Here is a 16,813-nt window from a genome sequence, read left to right as displayed (position 1 = left end):
TGTCTTTCAGATAGAAATGAATAGATTACATGAACAAGGAGAACCTGATCCTAGATCAGCACTCCTACTCTGAGATACTATATTAATACAGGCCCAGGAAGGTATAATGAAACCCATTGCATAAGGCTTTTAAAATGACTTTTTAGTATGTTTGAGTAAATACACAAGTATGTGACCATTGATACAACAAATGCAACGACTTCAGTTCCTTTGTATTTCCATGTTTAATAATGTTTATTGTGTGGGGAATATTGGCCTTACACATTTAAATTAATGGTGCATTACATTTGACTCCTACTTTAAGTAGTGTCTAAATAGTAGTTGTATAATATATCCATGTTTCAAGCAAATTAACATGAAGTTAAAACAAAAACAAAACAGGTGTGATGTGAAACTCACAGCCAATATCAGCATTGTATTTCATTCAGTCTTACAGGTACGTAAATATGGCCAGTAACTTCACACTGGCAGATCTACCGTATGGTGTTACCTATTCTCAGACGGGTTAGTCTTGGGAACAGACATCAGGGTGTCAGAGGAGGAAGGAGAAAGTACAGTTCAACACAAAGGGTCACTGATTGACAACACAGCCACAGTGACTGACAAGGGCAGGGGACAGACACGACGACTGAGTTGTCGCACAGAAATAGAAATTGCCAGTGGTCTGAGGGGGTATGGGTTGTTGGAGCAGGCGGGTCAGTGTGAAAACAGACAGAAGCGCTGGAGTTGGGCTGGAGAGCTCTCAATGGTGACAGACAGACATTCCTAGTCCTACTGTATACGCTGGTTTGTAAATAAAACAAAAAAAGGAGGGACTTTTACACTGGGGACGAATGAAAGACAGACAGAAAAATAAACAAAGTGACTGATAACTGACCAACGGAGGACTTTTACACTGGGGACGAATGAAAGACAGACAGAAAAATAAACAAAGTGACTGATAACTGACCAACGGAGGACTTTTACGCTGCTATTGGTTGTTGCTAGTTGGTACTCTTTTACGCAGACAGCCCCCTGTTCTAAAGGGGACAATCAGACAGACCTATGACAACAGACGCTCACATGGCCCCGGAGGGGTCCGACTCCTTGGGCTGGATGTTGCGGACCACGTGCTCCAGCTGGCCAGAGTCAGACACGTCATAGCTGGTCTTGTACTTGGCCAGGATCTTCATCAGGGGGCGGAGCTTCAGCCACCACTGTTCCTTAGGGATCCTGTGGCTGCAGGGGGACAGACAGAGAGGGAGAGATTGTACAGTTGAAGTCGGAAGTTTACATACACCTTAGCCAAATAAATTTAAACTCAAGTTTTTCAAAATTCCTGACATTTAATCCCAGTAAAAAATCCCTGTCTTAGGTCAGTTAGGATCAACACTTTATTGTAAGAATGTGGAATGTCAGAATAATAGTAGAGAGAATGATTTATTTCAGCTTTTATTTCTTTCATCACATTCCCAGTGGGTCAGAAGTTTACATGCACTCAATTAGTATTTGGTAGCATTGCCATTAAATTGTTTAACTTGGGTCAAACGTTTTGGGTAGCCTTCCACAAGCTTCCCACAATAAGTTGAGTGAATTCTGGCCCATTTCTCCTGACAGAGCTGGTGTAACTGAGTCAAGTTTGTAGGACTTAAGGTGTAGGTGTTGCTGTCAGGGGGTGCTGTACAGTGACAAAAGCTGTCAGAGGTAAAGTGACCTACACAAAGTCAGTTTCATCCTTCAGCTGTACGACGGGCTGGAAGACCAGGGCCCTGCGACGCATCCCCAACAGACAGCACGTGTCTTCTGTGTTGGCAAACACTCTCCCTACAAAACAACAGTCAGCAGTCACACACTCATCCATGGTTTATATGCCACTTCACGGTTATGGTCCAAGTTTCCAGTACATTATTATGGTAATGGTTGGTAAGTCAACTTCCTACAATTGGAATGTCACTATACTGTCTACATGGATCTAGGATAATGTTTGAATGGGAAAGGGGAATACTGTTCTAATTTAGGTTTGACAGAAGGAAACATCTACGAGTCTTGCAACAGTGTGCTGAATAAGAGCAAACCAAAGAAAAATACACAGATCCAGAAATTATATCAAAATATAATACCTGCTCTAGTTTTTCTAACAGAACCTCCAACTGCTACAAACACCAACTAAACTCTATTTGAGACATGTAACCCTACAAGGGCATGATGGGTAAAGGGACATGGAACTAGATCTAATGAAATAGATGGTCATGGAGCCAGAGTCAATTAATTAAGTAATTTACCTTCATCTTATGTCATCCATGTGCACAAACAAATAGACAAAAAAACAAAGAAGAATGTAATGTTTTAACGTTAGCCTTAATCAAGAAACTAGTATAGTACTTATTTTACTATTTATTTACTTAGTAAATAAGTAATATAAAAAATGATTTACATGATGTGGTATGCACTTATAGTGCAGTATAAGCGCAATTGTCACATTTATTATGGAATAGTTACTTGCAATTTCATCATGCAAAGTGTTCAACATAGCCCTTACACATTATATTAAATAACAAATATGCAAATGAAACCGGAGGGAATTTGAAATCTGCTGTGTGATGGATGCATTGTGAACAAAACTACCTAAAACACCCCAAAATGTTATTGAAGGACTCCATGACAGATCCAGGTAAAGGTGCTGCATCACGATCACAATCTTCTCCGAGGACACTAGGAATCTACTGGCATGACTACAGTCTTTACTACTGTACCTTGTCTGAAGGTCTCGTTCATTTTCTTGGTGAGCCATAGCATGGCTTTGGCCGAGATCTTTGTCCCAAAGTTGCGGTCGAAAGGAGATGGTGCCCCTCCCTTTCAAAACAATCACAACAGCTGTCACTATATTCTCCTCTTCTCAAAAGTAGTGCACATTATAGGAAATAGGGATCTGTTTTGGGACGCAACCACAGAGTATTCTACAGTTACCTACCTGCTGCATGTGTCCTAGTACATTCTTCCTGCAGTCGAACACTCCTCTCCCTTCCTCAGAGTAAAGCTGGTAGATGAAGTCTGTCGTGTAGTTCTCGTTGCTGTTCTCATTTCTGCCACACCAAAATGAGAATGAGGGAGTGAGTGAGGGTGTGAGTGAGGGAGTGAGTGAGAGAGGGATTGAATGAGACGGTGAGTGAGTGGATACGTCCCAATTATCTCTCCTTTCTCCCAAAGTGTACACTTTTCTCTTGCCTTCACCGAAAAGGAGATATTGGGACACATCCAGTGCACTGCGTTACCTGAGGACCAATCCTCTTTGAATGGCTCCCTTCATCTTCTCTGTCAGATGCTCAACGTTGGACTGAAAGAAAACATGCTACGAGTCAGTGTTCCTTCTCTTGACCAGCAAAAAGCATAACTGCACCTTAAAAACATTGATCTATATTGGGCACAAATCCATTCTGTTCCACTTACACATGATCTACTATAATACTGCACTGCTAGCCAAATAGAGCAACTTGAGTATCTTACCTAAACAACAGTCTCTGCAAAGGCAGATGGTCATAACCTGATGTTAGCTGTTATAACTGCTTAGGACATATTCCATTTACAGTATGTCATGGTTATGAGACTGCTATGAGGGTTCAAGTTGAAGGTTTGGGAGAGGTGTTTCTGAATGAACTTGCACATATATTCCTGTTTGTTTAAGTGTGCGTTTGTCTCACCTGAAGGTCCCTGATGTCAAAGGGTTCTTCGTAGATGTAGGCAGCGTCCGCCCCAGCAGCCAACCCCCCGACACTGGCCAGGTACCCACAGTACCCTCCCATGGTCTCAATGATGAACACACGCCGCTTGGTCCCGCTGGCAGACTGCTTGATGCGGTCGCATGTCTGACACACACAAACACACTCGCAGAGTTAGACAGACGCCGACAGCATTAGTCGGGAGATCAAGTGAACAAACACACCATTCCAGGCAGACTACTGCCACAACAGAAGGTGCTTAAAACATGTGAACTCATTTTCTTTCTCATTCTGTTCATACATAATAAGTTGAGAATTCCTGGGTTGTTCACGACACTCTATGTTTACCCATCTGATGTGAACAAGTCAACCCAGGCTTCGTGATAGTACATCCCTCATCATAGCGTTACTCCGCCCTACTCATAACAGACAACCATAAAGCATTCTGATACGGCCGCAGGTCATTGAGTGGTTATGATACCAAGACACGGCTTGCTTGCTATACTAAGCACACATAGGCCCGTTCGTTCTAAAATGTTCTATTCCCCAAAAGACTGGAGACCTGCAGAAGGCTAAAAAAGTATATACCGTTTAGTGGTAAACATGTTACATTACATGCAGTGTGTGATACAGTCTAAACATTGCACATCTAAATGTTGTGATATTTTGTAACAGAGGTAAAACATCTAGAAGAGAGATTTCAATCGATAAGTCATCAAAGTAGTGTGATCTTAGCGGGGGTCCCTTACCTCCACGATGGAATTGAGGGCTGTGTCTGCCCCAATACTAAGGTCAGTGCCAGGCACATTGTTACTAATGGTGGCAGGCAGCATACACATGGGGATGCAAAACTCCTCATAGCTGGACCGAGCCTCATACAGCTGCAGAAGACACTCAAGCGCCTGAAGCAGTAGGCAGTAGTACAACACGCATTAGACAACCAGGGGGAGACTTCTGACTGAGAGACAGTCGAACACACCTCTCGGAGACACTGATCGAGTGTACCCTGCTATTCCGGGCTCTTTCCGTGTGATAGCAGCTATGGCTTCCCATTGGCAGAAAGGGGGAGGGCGGGGAACGGAGGGAGGGAAGAGAGAGGGAAGGATGGAGGAAAAGGCTACGGTAAGGAGCTGGGAGAGGAGGTAGGGAGGTGAGAGGAGGGGGTGGAGAGGTTGGAGGGTTGAAAAAATAAGGGATTCATCTGATGGAGAGGCAGAGAGAGGTCTGTTTGGGTTTCGCAGCTCAATGCAGCCGGTGACACTGCCTACAGTACCTCAGCCAATCGAAACGGTGGCTGGAGGCGGGGCACACAGGTGGCAGGGCAAGCACGGGTCAAGTCCACAAACAGAGGATGAGGATGATGACAGAGGGGGGACGGAGATGAAGGAGGAAGAGATGTCGGTCAACTTGTAGCCCAGACTGGTCCTCTGCCTTGTCGTTTCACAACATGCTGTTTGGACTGCATACAACAACGTTGTGATGTTGTGCCTAACTGCTGTATACAATCCTTTAAAAAGAGGACTCTTGTACAGTAACTCTATCACAAGGACCTTTGTAAAAAAAAAAAACGAAGTGGACTAGATTCTGGCGGATGAATAATCACTAAAGTATTTAACCGTGTGCTAAAAAAAAAAGAACTGTTCACCATTTTGCTGTAATCTTTACACAAAACACTTACTACGGGATCGTTCTAAAAACAAAATGTTATGCAAACTTAGCAATAGCACACACGTAGTATCAATGTGAGAGCTTCAACAGCTACTAACTACTTAGCTACCACGACCTAACAACTACAGCATGTTAGTTTGTGCCTTTTAGAGGGTAAAAGAGCATTCTATTAAATACTAAGCAGTGTAAAGCCTGAACGTTGTTGACCGTTGGTCTTTGTTAATGAGGTAGGTACACACACAGTCAAGGGGCAGGCTGGAGCAAACATGGTGGCCACCACGACACATAGGTACGGTCAAAGCATGCCTCCATGTCATTACGCACTTACCTGGGAGTGCTAGGGACAACTCGGCTTTGGTTTACCAGCCATCCAATTTCCCCTCTGGGGATCAATAATGTTTATTCAAATTCAAACTATGTGTAATGAATGTTTATCTGTTAGTTATAAACTGAGGGAAATATTTAGCCAACATTCACTGCATGGTTGTTAATTTCAGCAACGGTGTTATTGAATCAATTGTTACATTTAGTCAAATTTAGTACAGTAGATAAATATAAAACATTTTCCTATTCAGGTCCAAAACCTTTTGCCCTGTCAACTGTATCAATGCAAATGTTGGCCAGGATAGCTGATCGTGATAGCTGATTGGCTGATGCTGGTAAATGGAAGGCCGAGGGGGTTGGTCCAGGTCAGCGTTGCCCCTTTATGTGATTGGCTGAGCCTACCAGGAAGTAGGTGTGGCTATCTCTTTTTTTTCCAGCCTCGCTTACATCAGTGATGGCGTTCAGAGCTGTGTCAGCGCCAATGCTGAGGTCTGAACCCGGCACATTGTTGGAGACAGTGGCTGGCACCATGACCATGGGCACACAGAACTCGTCATATTTCCCACGGGCTTCTAACAATTCCATGAGTCCCAGGTAGGCCTGCAGGGCAGAGCCAGAGCCAGGGGTTTTAGTTACGAGATGGTGCTGATAAAGCAGACTGACAGTCAGGGAGGAGGAGACATGAAAGGATGCCAAGGGGAGAGCCAAGTCTATCACAACGGACAGCAGCGTGAAACAGACAGGTACCACTCCAGACATACACACAGTGTTCCTACACACACGTGCATACACGCGCACAGGCACACACAAACTCAATTGAACACACTCTTACATACACATATATAGAAAGCTGGTGAGCCTAGTGCACAGGTGTGCGTGAAATGACGTGTGACTTAATGTGCATTCTGTGTTTTCCAGTGGGACCAAATGATCACTTATCTTTTAAGTTTCAGACCGTTGGTTCACTATTCATTTGAATGTTTTGAATGCCTCAACTAAAGGATCTATTCTAGGTTTTGAACTGAAATCAAAAACTGAACAATGAACCAACTGTTTTTTTCAAATTCTTAAATTGAACTGATTATTCATTTACTTATGCACTTGATGCAACAACAAGTACCAAATAATGTGCATGGCTATGCATTAAAGCAGGTGGGTACGAGCCAACGCTACAAAGAAGCAGATTGATGGAAAGGGTTGGCAAAATCAACATAACAATGTTTTCTATGATGAACTCACACAATAAGCATTACAAAGTTATATATTAGTTATATATACATATTAATACTTTACATCTACAGTATAATACATGTGAATGATTCATTTGAATCATGAATTTAATTACAAATACAGAGTACCAGTCGAAAGTTTGGACACACCTACTCATTCAAGGGTTTTTCTTGATTTTTTATTATTTTCTACATCGTTGTAGAATAGTGAAGACATCAAAACTATGAAATAACACATATGGAATCATGTAGTAACCAAAAAAAATCTAAATATATTTAATATTTTTCAAAGTAGTCACCCTTTGTATTGAAGGCAGCTTTGCACACCCTTGGCATTCTCTCAATCAGCTTCACGAGGAATGCTTTTCCAGCAGTCTTGATGTAGTTCCCACATATGCTGAGCACTTGTTGGCTGCTTTTCCTTCACTCTATGGTCCAATTTATCCCAAACCATCTCAATTGGGTTTAGGTCAGGTGATTGTGAAGGCCAAGTAATCTGATGCAGCACTCCATATCTCTCATTCTTGGTCAAATAGCCCTTACACAGCCTGGAGGTATGTTGGGTCATTGTCCTGTTGAAATACAAATGATAGCGCAAACCAGATGGGATAACCAGATGGGATAACCAGATGGGATAACCAGATGGGATGGCGTATCGCTGCAGAATGCTGTGGTAGCAATGCTGGTTAAGTGCGCCTTGAATTCTAAATAAATCACTGACAGTGTCACCAGCAATGCACCCCCACACCATCACACCTCCTCCTCCATGCTTCACGTTGGGAACCACACATGCGGAGATCATCCGTTCACCTACTCTGCGTCTCACAAAGACACTGCGGCTGGAACCAAAAATCTCCAATTTGGACTCATCAGACCAAAGGACAGATTTCCACTGGTCTAATGTCAATTGCTTGTGCTTCTTGGCCCAAGCATGTCTCTTCTTCTTGTTGGTGTCCTTTAGTAGTGGTTTCTTTGCAGCAATTCGACCATGAAAGCCTGATTCACGCAGTCTCCTCTAAACAGCTGATGCTGAGATGTGTCTGTTACTTAAACTCTGTGAAGCATTTATTTGGGCTGCAATCGGAGGTGCATGTCAAGTAACTCTAATACATTTTCCCTCTGCAGCAGAGGTAACTCTGGGTCTTCCTTTCCTATGGCGGTCCTCATGAGAGCCAGTTTCCTCATAGCGCTTGGTGGTTTTTGCAACTGCACTTGAAGAAACTTTAAAAGTTCTTGAAATGTTCCACATTGACTGACCTTGATGTCTTAAAGTAATGATGGACTGTCGTTTCTCTTTGCTTATTTGAGCTGTTCTTTCCATAATATGGACTTGGTCTTTTACCAAATAGGATATATTCTATATACCACCCCTACCTTGTCACAACACAACTGATTGGCTCAAACACATTAAGGAAAGAAATTCCACAAATTTACTTTTAACAAGGCACATCGGTTAATTGAAACACATTCCTGGTGACTACCTCATGAAGCTGGTTGAGAGAATGCCAAGAGTATGCAAAGCTGTTATCAAGGCAAAGGGTGGCTACTTTGAATAATCTCAAATGTAAAATATATTTTGATTTGTTTAACACTTTTTTGGTTACTACATGATTCCATATGTGTTATTTCATAGTTTTGATGTCTTCACGATTATTCTACAACGTAGAAAATAATGCAAATAAAGAAACTCTTGAATGAGTAGGTGTGTCCAAACTTTTGACTGGTACTGTATATATTGTAAAATACATGAAAAATGTGTAAAAAATAAAATCTAACACAAAGCTCAAAATTCATGAAATAATAATATCTACTATATAGCAAAAACAACAGGCGTCAACATACCTCGAATCCTCCGATAACTAACAATGCATTTATGTTATGTGCTCGCATCTGCTCAGCAATTTTTTCAACATGCTTTGCAGGGAGAGTTCTGAAAAAAGAAAATAGGATAAAGCAACAGAAGAGTTAGACAGTTTTACATTTAGTGTGTGGGGTGGGGAGGAGACCCTACCTGTGTACTGTAAAAAATAATTGCACTTCAGCATGGTTTTGAGGCACAGTCGATGCCACCCTGGGCTACGGGCCAGAAGGTCGAGGGTTCACTGACCACCACAGTCGAGTTCACATTTCCTGCCCGTCTCATTACACTACAATCAGAGCTGGCTGCAGACAATAATCATCTAGGGGGAATCAGTTTTTCTACATTTTGATGCTATATTTATAATTATATAAAATAAATTCAATGATTTTCCACCAGCGGGTTTCTGTGCCAATGCACCACACACAACCAATAAGCAAGGCATAACTGCATTCCGATTACCGACTCTGAGCGCTTCATCACGGTTTGTATTTTCAACACCACAATCAAATGCAGTATGACAATCTCGACTTACAGAAAATACATCCCTCTCTACTCAGTTTCAAAAGCTTGGCAAACTCTGAATGTTATTAAACTTTCTGGTGTTTTGTGACAGATGTTTCTTTCCATTCACCGAATGGCCGGTGTGCAGTTTGGATGCTGAAATGATATTAGAATGGAGTCGAATGTGAACCGGTAGTCTACAGGAGACTTTTGAAGTAGCCTAATCAGCTTGAAACATTATGACTGGTTGCGTTTATGCCACACAAAAAAAAAGGTCATACATTTTAAAAGTTAAAGATGTACTATGCAGAAATCGCTCAGCCGTTTCCTGGTTGCTAAAATTGTATTAGTTCGTCTAATTTCAGTTTGTGACAAAACAAGTAAGTGTAGTGTAGATAATCATTGTACCATCTAAACTGCTGTGAAATATATTTTCCATAACGCAAACAAATTGTATTTTTGGCTGTTTGAAGCTGGTGTACAAAGGAAAAAAACGCACAAACTAAAGTTAAACACGGGAGGCATAGAAATAGCGCACATTGAACATATCTAGCGCTTCTTAGAATTGCTTTCAATGCAAATGACATATATATAACTCATATTTCTATGTGAATTTGGTCGGTTCGCCCAAAAAAGAGTTACATATAGCAGCTTTAAATGACAAATATTTAGGCTATATTGAAACATTAGGTTCTAGGTCAAGGAACAGCCGCTCGGATCGGAAAGGAAGCAGAACGCTTGTTAAGCTTTCCTGAATAACTGGGCCTGCGGTGCGCATAGATAGGCCTATGAGGCCGAAGGACAACTTGGAAGAATGATGATGGGCAACAGACAGCGCATCCATATCAGAAGTAAAAATACAGACCGATTGTCCTGTACTGTGCCTTTCTGGACTGTATAATCTGTTGAGAGTAGACCCACAACTGTTTAAAATTGAATTAATGGAAGTAAACATTTAAATATCAGGGCTTTTGTGCCATTATTCAAATTACATTTTCACTGCAGTTTACAGCCTAGAGTAGAATTGTACTCAAAACAATAATTGTACAAATATTCATTGCATTGTAGTGTTGTAGGCTAGTCTAGGTAGGATAATTATATTGTCCCATACACATTTATTTAACTGTATAACAGATTTCACTGCATAACAGTCAGCGAGAGAAAAAAATACAATACAGGCTGACTACTAGCATCTATTGATTTGCAATGTCCGATAAACAGAATGTCTAAATCAACTTAAAGTATATACAAAATTAGTTTTACAGCAACAATTCAAAAGGAATGCTACAGCCCCCAACATTTTTTTTTTTACTGTTTGCGATTCACAATTTATTATTTTGATTCCCATCATTCGATTCACGGGATATAACCAAACCCCAACTGCATGCACATCAAAGAATTGTTAAAAAAAATATATACTTTCATAAAAATGTAATGTACTTTTTTTATTTTTTATTTTTTTTTACTATTTTGAGAAATGTGAAGAGGGGCATCCGTTATATATCAAATGAAATGTGTATGGCCTAAACAAGATCAATACGGGAGCTTTTTGAGCTGTGTGTCTCATGTGTTTACTGTTCTTTCATGCGCAATGACGCACCAGCCTCTCTGCTGCCTATCAGCTACTCTTCTATGTTTTTCTTGTGGATTCATATTGAACATTTGTGCAGATTTGAATGACTTTCTATGTGATATGACTGCTAGTTAACCTATTGCAGATCTGGACAAACAATCCACCTACCGCTATTGTCACTAAGCATAGAGGGCAGGATAGAGTTGACTGTATAGTAAGCGTACAGAAAAGCGCAGCACATAAGGGAAGTACCAAAACACCTTGATAGGGGAAATTTGGCTATATGGAAGAAATTATATAGCTTCTCTAAATGCTGTATTATAAACTATTATAACATTATAATCAAGTGAGTGATATTATATCAAATAAGTTTGCATTTGGGATGGAGACGTTACCGTTTTGTTCCCAACAGAGATCCACCTTGCCCTGTCCATCCTCCGACATCTGCCCATTTGATCTCTTTTATCTGAAGGGACAAAAACACAATCAAAACAAACCAAATCACATTGTATTGGTCACATCCACGTTTAGCAGATGGTGTTGCTGGATGTAGCGAAATGCTTGAGAAAATATTGGAGCCTACTGTAACTTGTATTGGTTGCCCTTACAGTTGCTTGCGAAAGTATTCACCCCCTTGGCATTCTTCCTATTTTGTTGCCTTACAACCTGGAATTAACCTTGATTTTAGGAGGTGTTGTATTGATTTACACAACATGCCTACCACTATTTGTTGTTTGTGAAACAAACAAGAAATAAGACAAAAAAACGGAAAACTTGAGCGTGCATAACTATTCACCCCCCAAAGTCAATACTTTGTAGAGCCACCTTTTGCAGCAATTACAGCTACAAGTCTCTTGGGGTATGTCTCTATAAGCTTGGCACATCTAGCCACTGGGATTTTTGCCCATTTTTCAAGGCAAAACTGCTCCAGCTCTTTCAAGTTGGATGGGTTCTGCTAGAGTACAGCAATCTTTAAGTCATCCCACAGATTCTCAATTGGATTGAGGTCTGGGCTTTGACTAGGCCATTCCAAGACATTTAAATGTTTTCTCTTAAACCACTCGAGTCTTGCTTTAGCAGTATGCTTAGAGTCATTGTCCTGCTGGAAGGTGAACCTCTGTCCCAGTCTCAAATCTCTGGAAGACAAACAGGTTTCCCTCAAGTATTTCCCTGTATTTAGCTAAATTCCTCCTTGCTGAGCGGCCTTTCAGGTTATGTCGATATAGGACTTGTTCTTACTGTGGATATAGATACTTTTGTACCGTTTCCTCCAGTATCTTCACAAGGTTCTTTGCTGTTGTTCTGGGATTGATTTGCACTTTTCGCACCAAAGTATGTTCATCTCTTGGAGACAGAACGCGTCTCCTTCCTGAGCAGTATGAAATAATGTGAAATAATCTGTCTGTAAACAATTGTTGGGAAAATTACTTGTGTCATGCATAAAGTAGATGTCCTAACCGACTTGCCAAAACTATAGTTCGTTAACAAGAAATTTGTGGAGTGGTTGAAAAACAAGTTTTAATGACTCCAACATTAGTGTATGCAAACTTCCGACTTCAACTGTAGCTGCACATAACCCTCTCTAAGAAACCTGTGCATAGCTGTCTAAGAGACCTAGGAGGGGATTCTAAACTCACCAGTGATTATTGTCAAATACAGCTATCTAGGGACTACTGGGCAGGTGCTTCAAATCCATGTACTGAACTGTTCGTGTTACCGCAGTGAATTTAGATCCAACTAAAGCTGAGACTGAGAATTTCTAGTTCAGTACCAGTAGGGAAAGACCAGTAGAACTAGATTTACAAGATACATCATGGTCTTTCATTGGAATGAATCCCCTTTTATAAATGAATGGCACAGGGGGACAATAACAAAACAAGCCTACTCCAGTGAAGTATTTGTATTACGCGTCAGCCATGTCACGTGCAGAGGTGCAGAGTGGTACTGCTCTTACTTGGGAGGGGAAGTGACATCATTGACCAAGTAATTGATTTACAGTAATCTGGTCAGATTATCCTACTGCTTGTACTACCTATCAATCACCTCAACATTAACGGCCATGGAGTCAGTGGACAGCTAAAGGTGACATGGCTGTTCAACTGTCAGCTAGACTGTCAGCTAGACAGCCATCTTTTCTCTTTTTGTTTTTTTCTTCATTCATGTCCATATTTTATCTGCCCATTTCATACCAAAATGGTACATAACAGAGATATGAGCGATCCTGTGGCGGCAAACCGTGTTTGTTTGCAGTCAATCTAATCTAGAGTACATTATTGTAAGTGAATCTCTGAGTCTGTGTGGCATCTTCTAATCCAAATTATAGCTGTTATAAATTGTTAGAAGAACATAAGAATATTTGTTTATGATTACCTGTCCCTTGTAGAATCCCTCGAAGCCATCGTTGACAGCGAACATCTTGTGTCCCTCAGAGATGCCCACCCTGACGGCAGAGCGGACAGCAGCGTTCATGCCCGCTGCGGGGGCTCCCACATTCAGCACAGCAATGTTGAAGTTACTCTGCAGGGAAAAGGGGAACAGGATACACCATTACCAAAACTGTCAACTGAAAATATATATATATTTAACTTTTAAGCAGGGGGTAACAGAGCTAGGTTGGGAAGGGGGAAAGGGGCAACAGAGCTGGGCAGGTTAGATAATTGTTTTCTGGCCCTATGCACACATGTTAAGGCTAGGTCATAGGCATACCCCCTGCTAGCTCAGACAGAGATAGACCACGCTGACACATTAGAAACATGTTAGAAGAGGCAACACTGATGAAAAACATTCTCAACACTGGAAAATGGACTTGGAGTGTAAGTTGTGTGCAAAATAAACATCCTTCCTGTTATAGATTTTATAGGAATATGGGGAGGGGAAACTTGAGCAAACATAAAACAATGTTGACTTTCTGTCATCATGCAGAACTCATGACCTGTGATTGACTTACATGTGGGAGTTCTGATTCTAGTTTACGGTGAGCCAGGAGCTTGTATGTCTTCAGATTGTTTTCAAAACTCCTGCAATCAGACAAAAAAAGGAAAGATGTCTTACAATATAGATATTACACAAATACTAAGGAACAGAAATCCACTTAGGCACGTTAGCACAAAGTGAGACCAAAATGACTGATAGAATAGGGCCCTACAGCCCGGTTCAATTGATCCTAGCATTCTGTTAATATGTGGAGCCGGGAGTGATTCATGACCACGTGACCAGGAACACCTCTAGGTTCGGCAGTAGTTTCAGGTTATAACTAGGGTCCAGAGTGTTTCCTAACCAGATCAGGTGGTCAGGAAAATCTCCTGTCCCTAATAATAACAAGTTCCTCAACATTAACCCACTACTTTTATACTGTAAATGGGTAAGCATTGTCCTAACTGGTGAAGAGGATGTCCCTCAGTGAACTCCAATCATTCCAAACTGGGTGACCCTGACATAATATAGTGATCTAATTTACTGCCTGACCAGGTCCTTTCATGCTGGCTGCTGCTCTCTCTGTGTATGTATGTGTGTGTGTCAGTGGCCCAGTAGGTCACGTGTCAAGAGGCCTACTAACATCAGCACGAGAAACGGGTCACTGTCCCTAATATTTCACACTGGGCTGGGGGTTGTGGCTGTGGCTGTAGCTGTACAAAGCCACTACAGTGGTTGGTGACGTGGCTGTACCTGCCGCGCAGCTTCACAGCCTCTTCAAACTTCTTCTCATCCATGGCTTTCTGCACCTCTTGAGTCTGGTGAACCAAAGCAGATTCATATTTGCATGCAAATTAGCAGACGCTTTTATTCCGAGTGACTTATACATTTTTCTAATGTGTATGTGATTCCTGCCTTAGTAGGACATCAAGTCGATGCAATCTAATGGTAGGTATCTAGGTAAGATCCGAAGGGTTTGCAGTGCAGTCATTGAGAGCTGCTCTGTGAAAGCAACCGGCAGCCACATGCCTTGGATAGCGATTAACCAAAAAACACCTCACTCAGAGAACAAAACAACATTCATCATTCACCCACTTGATGCACTTATATTTCCCATCAGGCAATTCTCTCATTCCTCCATGTGTGTTTGTGAGTGTGAGGGTGCGTGTGCCCGCGAGTAGCAAGCTGCCTTGTCCTGGCTACAGTACTCTTGTCTACCTACCATCTGTACACACTCCATGAGAGGCAGTCTCACCGCCTGGTTTCCACACAGAGAGACCACACAGGCCGGTGTATTAGCTGTAGTCTCCAACAGGGCAATGACAGCCTCCACACCCATACGACTGGCCTGGAGAGAACACACAGCCACACATAATAAAGATAGGAAAGATGCCACAGCCAGAAACATTTCTCCAGAGCAATGTACAATACACTGAGTGCATGTTAGTACATGTACAGAATGTGATCCCTGTTGGAATTCAACCCAAGACATTGGCACTGCTAGGGTAATGCTCTTAGCAACTGAGCCAAACGGGACCACATTAAACATATACTGACATCTCTTCCTCTTTGCCTGAGCTCACATAGGGATTATCGCCATCCCTCTCTCTGTTTCCCTCACTCTCCCTCTTGTTTTCATGCTCTCTTGCTTCCTCTTTTCATTTGTTGTATTTCAGAGGATGTAGGCAAACTGGAAGAGCTTGCCAGCCCTGGATTTCTCCCACTTTCTATGATAGACCAGTACGCCGAGATCAACACATGTGCCATGTCCTCAAATCTGTTAATGTGCTTAGCCTAAAAGCAGCAGTTGTTTCCTCCCCAGGCCTAGTGAGTGCATGTCTTCCACACGATTAATCTCGTGGGACTGCTGTACACTACTAGCCTGGTCCCAGGTCTGTTTGTACTGCCCTGTCAGCTTTTATGGTCATTTTGTCACGCCAAGCATAGGAGTTGGCAAAACAGCACAAACATATCTGGGACCAGGCTAGTACACGATTGCAAATGTGGGGTAACGGCCAGGAATGTGGTCAGAATACGGTCAGAATACCTACCAGGATACGGTCGAAGGCAGAGGGGGTTCCTCCTCTCTGGACGTGGCCCAGGATTGTCACACGGGTGTCAAACCCCAGGCATCTGACAACAAGCTGGGACAACAGGAACCATGTTTTAGCTAGATTGAGGTGGTTTTAGCGGCACTCTTTTAAAGTCTGTCTTATAGTAATGGCATAGGAGTAATGGTCATGCGATACACTCATGCAAATGTTAGCTCTAATACTAGGCTAAATACTGAAATGTTAGCTCTAATACTAGGCTAAATACTGAAATGTTAGCTCTAATACTAGGCTAAATACTGAAATGTTAGCTCTAATACTAGGCTAAATACTGAAATGTTAGCTCTAATACTAGGCTAAATACTGAAGCAAGTAGTGTTGTATCTTTACGTACTGCAAGTAAACCATCAGATATTATTTGACCTAATATATTCTAGACATACACATTTGTACTAAACACGGAGAAAACACTCCCACAAGCTGAAGAGTTGAGCAAAGGGAAAACACAATGCACATGCAACCCATCCTCCGTATTCCAGTCATGTTTGTGGGGTCTTTACAAGACGCACAGATCCCAAGCTTAAAAAAAGGTTGACTTTCAAAATGTGACACAAATAAATAAATAAGACATTCAAGCACACGCTGGATTAAATGCTTTGCCTCAATTCCTGAGGGCCTAGAATGAAATGGTAATATGCTGTGTCATATTGTGCTCAGATTATAAAAGGACTTCATTTTCGAAACGATTAACCATGCAACTCAATTATTTTCCATTTATAGTGTATTTGACAGCGGAAGTACTGATGCGTTTTGTACAAAATGTACCTCTTTTACAACGCGTTCCATAGGCCTGGCTAGACATGTACAGTAGGTTAATCAAATGTATCTGCTAAAGCTGTCACACAGCAAATTAAGAAGGTAGAGGGAAAAAGCAGGTTATCAGCTGTAAAGTCAGTTTGAGGCCACTCAGGAAGCAGTCTTACCGCAGGGTGTGTGTG

The 16,813-nt window shown here is 41.8% G+C and overlaps 1 protein-coding gene across 4 annotated transcripts in view; it reads right to left on the bottom strand.

Moving 5' to 3' along the window:
• Window positions 1-208: 208 nt before the first annotated feature.
• The window catches only part of LOC139420403 (phosphofructokinase, platelet a), a 30,005-nt gene continuing 13,400 nt past the window's right edge, over window positions 209-16,813 (bottom strand). For 2 of the 4 annotated variants that reach the window (XM_071170466.1, XM_071170462.1), the window contains exons 9-22: window positions 15,816-15,908; window positions 14,987-15,112; window positions 14,518-14,582; window positions 13,799-13,868; window positions 13,222-13,368; window positions 11,247-11,317; window positions 8,759-8,846; window positions 4,445-4,597; window positions 3,678-3,842; window positions 3,252-3,313; window positions 2,951-3,062; window positions 2,733-2,832; window positions 1,698-1,803; window positions 209-1,218 (exon numbers count right to left, since the gene is read on the bottom strand). In XM_071170466.1, the coding sequence (XP_071026567.1) occupies window positions 1,059-1,218; window positions 1,698-1,803; window positions 2,733-2,832; window positions 2,951-3,062; window positions 3,252-3,313; window positions 3,678-3,842; window positions 4,445-4,597; window positions 8,759-8,846; window positions 11,247-11,317; window positions 13,222-13,368; window positions 13,799-13,868; window positions 14,518-14,582; window positions 14,987-15,112; window positions 15,816-15,908 (1,518 nt within the window). In that variant the 3' untranslated portion in view covers window positions 209-1,058. Of the gene's footprint in view, window positions 1,219-1,697; window positions 1,804-2,732; window positions 2,833-2,950; window positions 3,063-3,251; window positions 3,314-3,677; window positions 3,843-4,444; window positions 4,598-6,134; window positions 6,288-8,758; window positions 8,847-11,246; window positions 11,318-13,221; window positions 13,369-13,798; window positions 13,869-14,517; window positions 14,583-14,986; window positions 15,113-15,815; window positions 15,909-16,813 lie in introns of all 4 variants that reach the window. The other 2 variants (XM_071170464.1, XM_071170463.1) reach the window with 1 other exon arrangement.

This window comes from Oncorhynchus clarkii, chromosome 11 (genome assembly GCF_045791955.1).
Source record: "Oncorhynchus clarkii lewisi isolate Uvic-CL-2024 chromosome 11, UVic_Ocla_1.0, whole genome shotgun sequence".
Classification (NCBI taxonomy): Eukaryota; Metazoa; Chordata; class Actinopteri; order Salmoniformes; family Salmonidae; genus Oncorhynchus; species Oncorhynchus clarkii.
This window is presented reverse-complemented; position numbering and strand designations above follow the sequence as displayed.